This window comes from Lactuca sativa, chromosome 1 (assembly GCF_002870075.4).
Source record: "Lactuca sativa cultivar Salinas chromosome 1, Lsat_Salinas_v11, whole genome shotgun sequence".
NCBI lineage: Eukaryota > Viridiplantae > Streptophyta > Magnoliopsida > Asterales > Asteraceae > Lactuca > Lactuca sativa.
The window spans coordinates 186,250,630-186,258,638 of NC_056623.2; the positions used below are offsets into that span (position 1 = coordinate 186,250,630).

General features: G+C 36.0%; 1 protein-coding gene across 1 annotated transcript; it reads left to right on the forward strand.

Annotated features, from left to right (window-relative positions):
* Positions 1-2,610: 2,610 nt before the first annotated feature.
* LOC122196838 (uncharacterized) lies at positions 2,611-6,187 on the forward strand. Its single transcript, XM_052767136.1, has 9 exons — positions 2,611-2,916; positions 3,458-3,669; positions 3,803-4,097; positions 4,190-4,275; positions 4,491-4,582; positions 4,709-4,812; positions 5,233-5,352; positions 5,928-6,000; positions 6,105-6,187. The coding sequence occupies exons 1-9, from the start codon at positions 2,611-2,613 to the stop codon at positions 6,185-6,187; spliced, it is 1,371 nt and encodes a 456-aa protein (XP_052623096.1).
* Positions 6,188-8,009: the final 1,822 nt, after the last annotated feature.

Sequence of the window (8,009 nt, forward strand, 5' to 3'; positions counted from 1 at the left end):
TGAGACTATCTCAGACTTAGACTTTCTCTTTACCATTTGGTCAATCGAGTTGACTATGGCCGATCCCTTTCCATTGGGAAGAGAAATCTTTTTCTAGATATCCAATGCTACCATTGTCAATGTCCATTTAAGACTTGGGAAGTTGTTCTTTTAATCAAATTTGCTTTAATGGTGTACCAAATCATTGTTGATTCCACAACACCAAACAAATAGATAACATCATTAAGGGTCATGTCATAGAACGCCTCATAGTAGTCCCAAAGAGACTCACTATGTTACTAAGAAAGTGATTGAACATCCAACTTTCACGGGACTTTGACACCCAACTCTCCCGGCTTGTCAATATGTGACTTTATCTCCAAGATGTGAGCACACATAGACTATGCTTACCAATAGGGATTGAGTGACTTTAAACTTTTCAAGAACTTGTGGGTGAGGGAGAATAATTGGAGGAGGTGGAGGAAGTGAAACATGATGTTGAGGGACACCATCTTCAAGAGATTTGGGAAGATCATAGTTGTCTGAACCAGACATCTATAATGGGAGAAAATCAAGTTAGTTGATTCAAAGTCCTTAATATAACACCCAATATGAAATATTAAGGCTAGGACCCAACACAATATTTTATAATTTGGAAGAGGGATGCCATAATCCAAGCTATAAAATATTTGAAGGTATGCGAATGACGATTCACCAATTTCCACCATGAGAAACAAAATAATTTATTAGGTTTTAATTGGATTTGAAATTCCTAGATCTTTTGAGATTCATTGAACTTTTCAACGGCATGTTTCAATCTCGAGTGTGCCCTCTCAAATTTTGTGACTGGGATGCCGAGGATCACAAAACAAGGTGTGAATAACCATACCAATTCACTTGGTACCCTTAATATTATCACCCAATCAATGTGCCGGTTAACCACACACGCTCCATTGGTCTATGACAAACATTAAGTTACCCTTCGTGATCCTTACTAGTCCAAGTTAGTGCGTCGGTTAACCACACACGCTCCACCAACGACTTGGTAAGGTACAAAGTGTGAATTCCATGGGCTAGCAGCAAATTCACATTTTTCCTAAAGTAACTAAGATTGGGAATTAAATAAAACATTTAGTTACTTTATAATATTCATCATACTTAATGATAATTTATAAGTCCTTGTCATACCTGTTCAGCTAACGACCCTCCACCAGTCAAGCAAGCGGTGGGTGAGAGTGGACACCCATTAAGTTGCCATTTTATAGGCAACAACCTTATACCCACCTTATAGACCGGCTTCGTGAATGAGTCCTACTAACGGTAAAACGACTTGTTCTTATACATATATATAATAATTAACCATTAATCTTATAATAGTATAAGGGTAGAATTTTAACTTTTAAAACTTCTAGAGTATGGAATTAAAGTTTGTGTGAGACATTACAAATTCCAAAACTTGAGGGCAAGTTTTGAACAATTCATAAACTTTTGGATATTCATAACTTATGATTCTTAATTAAGTGTTTAATACTTTTAATGAAGAGTCTCTTGGAAATCCATAACTTGAGGACAAGTTATGAAGTCCATCACTACTAGAAAAAAGGCCTTTTACGACGCGCAAAATACGACGCTCATTGATCTATGTTACGCAAAGGAGAGTGACATTAGAAAAATGTCATATCTTCAAAAAATTTAAGGATAGAAGACACGCATTATTGCGCGCCCTTAAATTAGTGTCTAAAAAAAACACTGAGGGCACCTATAATAAAATGCGCGTCGTCTAAGGATGTCGCTTTATAATTTTTAATGGAACGCGCGTTCCATCCTTTAACAGTAGGGGGAAATGAAATTCTGAAAAAATTAAAAATCCCGCCTTCCTTTTTTTTCTCCTTTCCCTCTTGCCCAAATTATGGACGCTCCTTCCTTCCCCCTCCCGACATTGACTGCTGCCTACTTCTTCCCTCACTTCTACCTACTGGAACCACCATATCTCCCACTCAATGTTGAAATTGTTAGAAAAAGCCCTAATTATACTCTCAAGTCTAAATACAGAAAAAATAGAAGATGGTGAAGAAGTAGCAGTAAAGGAAGTGGAGGATGAACAGTCGAAAATGGAAGGAATGGCATCAATAGCGTTGTTACTAGATGGGTCAATCTCGGGTCATTTTGTTTAGCTTCCCGAGTCCGTTTATTACCAGATGAGTCAATCTCGTCTTTTCGTCTCGACTTCATATCTCTCTGTAAAGCAACCGACGACCCCCACACCACCATCTGCAAACCCTAAGCCGTCGTCTAAGGATATCCGCTCTTCCTCCTTCCCATTTGACTAATTCTTCGTCAGCTCTTGTTGAATTTCTCACACAATCGTTGCTTTTGTTTGATTTCGTTTGATTTGGTCAAATTGCAGGGTTTTTATGAATCCGTCAACTCCTTCTTTAATCGGCTGATTTTCATCTTGTTTTAACGATTCGTTTACAAAAAGTTTTGTTCTTTTTTTTGTTAATTTATCTTTAACAGAAAAATGAATCAAAATGAAACTCATTGACTTTTAAATTTGTCTACAAATCGTAGCTTTCGTGACCGGTTTTATTGGTGAGATCGAAGGATTTGTAACTTAGGGTTTTAGTGAAGATGTTAGGCGCTGGATTGCAGCATGGACGTAGTAGTGGTGGAGAGGATAGGTTTTACATGCCGGCAAAAGCGAGAAGGATTCGTCAGCATCAAGAGAACCTCCGTAGAGCTCAAAGTAACGTTACTCCGCCCCAATCTACGACATCTTCTGTCAGGGAGGAGTCGGAGAATCAACTCATGCAACCATCAAATCCGGAGCCGTTGGAATCCTCAGTGGTGGCGGTGCCGGCAACATCATCGTTGTGTAATCTTGAACGGTTTTTGGAAACTGTTACGCCTTCTGTTCCTGTTCAACATCTCTCCAAGGTCTGTACCGATATTAATCTTTTATATTGAAATGAGTTGAATTAATTCAAATTAGTCGTCTCAGTTTATACTTGTATTGCTAATTCGTTATATCATGGAGTAAAGTAACTTATAGGAACATTTGGTTTATTCAATTTGAGTATGCGATAGTCAATTAATCAGATTTTTGATTTATAATTTAGTAGTACAATTTACTTAACATTTTAGCTGTGGTTTTCTCTTTCTCCATTGGCACTACTCCGAAATTCATGTTTGAAAGCAAATGAAGTCAGCTTGAATTATTATTCAGTGAGCCCTGAGGGTGGCCTTTCAGTTTTTATGAGTGAACAGAGTTTGCCTTTGATGTTATATTTCTATTGTTTAATCAAGGATTCCATATTTTGACAATCAAAATATATGTGTTTCTGCTAAAGCACACCATCTTCCAAAAAGAATTAGAGTACAATAAAATGGTTAATGTTCAGTAATCATGTATAAACAGGGGTGTTGTAGTTGTGTATTTGATCCAAATAATGATTTTACTTGAACTTTATGGCAGCAGAGAACTATGAGAGGATGGAGGACAAGTGATGTGGAATATCAACCATACTTTGTTCTTGGTGATTTGTGGGAATCTTTCAAGGAGTGGAGTGCTTATGGTGTTGGAGTTCCTTTAATATTGAATGAAGCTAATTGTGTGATCCAATATTATGTGCCTTATTTATCTGGAATTCAAATATATGTAGACCATTTGAAGTCTTCAATAAATTCCAGGTACTGGAACAGTAAATATCTTCCTTTCTTCCTCTTTCTTATTTAGGGTTATGTCAGGCTCCTTTTCAACTAGTAGCATCTATTATGCTTCTTTATGAAATTTAAATAATCTAGTTATTCTGTTGCTTTACAGGCAACTAACTGAGGATATTGATGATAACTCATTTACGGATTCAAGTAGTGATGGGAGCAGTGATTATGAGCAGGAAAAGGGTTCTTTACATTATCTAAGGGAGAAGAGTAATAATCATCACCCAAAGAATGACATTCTTCACCGAATGGATCATTTTTCAATGAATGATGAGAACAATGTAGTTCAAGAAGACTTTTCTAGTGATGATAGTGATTCTGCCACCACTCAAAGTTGCTCGATATTTGAGTACATGGAACATAGTCAGCCTTTGGGCAGAGAACCTTTGTGTGATAAGGTTAGCTTTAAAAAAAACAAAGAAAGTGGGTTTTATTCTTTATTTATAAATCTTTGGATAATTAGTTTAGTTCTGTTTTCTTGTTGCAACAGATACTTGATCTTGCACAACGCTTCCCTGAATTGAAAAGTCTAAGAAGTTGTGACTTGCTGCCATCTAGTTGGCTTTCTGTCGCTTGGTATGATTGCTAATAAGTACTAGAGTTTGGGAAGGAATGGAATGATTCATTCCGTTGCTACATACCAACCAAATATGATCACAACTCATTCCATTCCTTTGTGATTCCATTCCATTCCATCCAATCAAACAGATTCTGAATATGGTCTTTGCTACTTGCTCTTTCTCACATAATATGCTACTACTAAATGGCCCTTTTTTGATGCTTTTTATTAGGTACCCAATATACAGAATTCCCATGGGGCCCACCTTGAAAGATCTTGATGCTTGTTTTCTAACTTTTCATTCCCTTCACACTCCTACTACAGGTCATTCATATATATCATATAAATCTCCCTGGATTTTTCAGGCTGAGAAACAACCTTTTTTTATAGTTATAAAATTTACGAGTTGCATTACTAATTTATTATTATTGTTTTTTATTTTTGTTTCAGGCAATGAATGTGAGCATCCACTTGTTGTAAGGCATTTCAGTGGGACGGGTGTGGTCTCATTACCAGCATTTGGTCTTGCTTCATACAAATTAAGGGGCACCACTGTGGGTCCCCAATGAATTGAAAAGACTAGAATGCCCTGATGGACTATTCACTATTCTATATGTGTTTGTTACTTACATAGAAGTACTAGTGTTGAAAAGACTAGAATGCCCTTATCATCTGATGTGTCAATAAACTGATGGATTACACAGAAGCAGGTCTCCTCCACGTAGGAGTAGGTCACATTCTTTAAGCAGAAGCCCTGAAGGAGGAGGAAATGAGAAAGCATTAACATCATCACCCTATTCCCATGGTAGAGCTGATTCCAGAAGCCCTTTGCAGCGTTCTGATTCCAATGTAAGTTTTTTTTACCTGTGGAATCATTGATTCCGAGTGTTGATATTTTTTTATTGATTACTTTTTAACTTATCTTTTATATATTATTAATTATTATTAACCCTTTGTTGTGGTATAATATGTAGGGTTTGCCTGGACCAATGGGGTTGATGAGTACTAGTCATTTGGAACAAGAAGCTGCAGTACTTGCTTTGTCAACTTTGATGACCATAGCTCCTGCACAAGTTTATGCAGAATTTGAAAAGGTAATTTTTTTTATTTATGAACTTTCAAAGCAACTTTTATTGTTTTACATCACTTGAATTTTAGTGCATTAGGTCGTATAATATGTTGAAATGTTGAACGTTTTATGATGAGATTATTTAATTCAAATAAGGGAAGTAGAATAAAGGATAAATTAATTCATAATGTCTATGAAACCCCTTATACCCTTCTCTTGAATGGTGAAATAAATTATAGAGGCGAGATAGAACAAAGGAGTATGGGGTGGCTGAATTATTCCATTTGGATCCTCATTACACAATAAGTTTATGTTTGAAACATATCAAAGTGTGTCTAGCTTTGTATGATCCCGTTGCAGCAAAAGATAAATTATTCAATTTTTTCAGCATCTGTTGTGTCCACATGATACTAAGGAATATAATTCTGTAATTGACTTGGGCATAAACATGTTATTTTGATCAAGAGAAAAAGAAAAATAGCCTAGATAATTAGCAACTTATAAGTAGGTTGGTTGGTGTTATGTGAAACTGAAAGGGGTAGGTGAAATTTGAGAGTGATTTGTGTTTTTTTAGTCACATTGCATCGGACTCAATTCCAGCTTGGAAATGGTGGTTTGTTTGGTGCTAGTTATATTCAGGTAAAAGATTTCCCATCTCTTATATTAATGTTTGGTTTTAATGTTTGGCTTATTACATTACTTTTGTCTCCTTTGTTGTATTGATGAGGCTTGAGCATGCTGGGCTGTTAATGTTCCTATTTGTTTTCATTTATGCAGGTAACAATCTTGTTGAAAGGACTTATGAATCAGATATTAATGGTACCAAGTTTAACACTCGAATCCATACGATTAGATGTTAATGGTAACAAGTTTAACACATGTGTCTTTGTTATACATACAAATTAAATGTAATGGATTGTATTTTTTGTATATGGTATTTTATTTTATATTATGCAATGGATTGTATTTTTTGTATATGGTATTTTATTTCTATTATGAGAGATTAAATGCAAATTTAATTTATAAATTAATAAATATATAAATATATTTTTTTTTAAAAAAAATTAAAATTACGATACGCAAAAATGTGTGTCGTCTTCATTTATGACATGACCTTTCTTGACTGGTACTTCCTTGATATGCATTGCGTGTCATAAACACGTGCGTCGTAAGGTTACGACACGCAAATGCGTGTCGTCTTCCTTTATGACAGGGCCTTTCTTGATACGCATTGCGTGTCATAACCGCGCGTCGTAAATGCGCGTCATAAATGCGCGTCGTAAATGCGCGTCGTCTATAGACGACGCGCAAAAGCGCGCCATCTCTCTTTATGACAGGGCCTTCCTTGACGCGCATTTGCGCGTCGTCTGAGCGTTTTACGATGCGCAATGAGCGTCGTAAAAGGCCTTTTTTCTAGTAGTGCATAAAAGCATTTATTAGAAAAACTCTTCTAAAGTGTAACTTATGACTTCTTAAAAAAACATTTAAAAGAAAAAACTTTTGGAATTCCATAACTTGAGGACAAATTATGAATTCCATTAAAGCACATTAAGATCAAGAATTAACTAACAAACAATTTGCAAATAATTCCTATGATCTAACAAAACTCATATGAACATGAACATCCACATCAACAACTTCAAGAATCATATGAACACATATAAACTTGAAATTTTGATTATAACTTTGAAATTGGTCCACCATCATCATTACCACATCAAAAACAGGTTTTCTGAGTCCAAAACAGTTTAAGGTAATGATTCTAGACCAATTACAACACCAAAACTCGAAGATATGCTGTCTGGGGTTCCAACTCGTCGAGTGCATGAACCAACTCGCCGAGTTGGATGAATTTTGTCTTGGACTCGGCGAGTCTGCTGTGCAGACAGCACATAAACTTCGATTTTCAGCAAACTGCATCAAGTATTCAAGAAAACAAGCCTAGGCTCTGATACCACTGTTGGGTTTTGAGCAATCTAACACTTCCTAAGTGTGCATGCAACCCTAATAAACCTTGGATCTATGTTTTCTTCTAAAATACATGCAAATAATAACTTCCAAGGTTTCTTCCTAACTAGCATAGCATAAGGATTATGAATCATAAAAGTACTAGTAGAAATACATACCTTTTGATGATGGTTGATTGTTTGGAGTTTGAGAGCCAAGAACCAATAGTGTGAATGCCTCAAACGGAATCACAAATCTCCACTAACACTTGGAAAACTTTGAGAGATTAGTATACTTTCTTGTGGAATCGGCCACCACTAAGTCTCACACTCCTAGTGTCTCATTTCTTGCATCATATGCTTCTTTATATAGTGTGCATGGTTAGGGTGAAACCCTAATAACCAATGTCTTTTCCTTTCCAAGGATCCATGGGTTAAAAGCTCCATGGACCATCCATGGACTTCCATATTAGCTTAGTGTGACAACCCAAATTGTTACCATTACAAAATCCAGTCTTCACTAACGGAATTCGTCGTTATATATTATTTTCCGTAAAGTTTGGGGTCGCCAATAAATAAATATCTAGTTATTTATATTTCTTGATATTATCATAGGTAATTATAACTTGTAAGTGTTAACCCCGTTTAACTAAATAGAGTTATATTAGTTTTCAACCACTTCACCCGGGTAAAAATTTTAACCCTGTTAAACATTAGCATCGGGTAGCCGTGTATC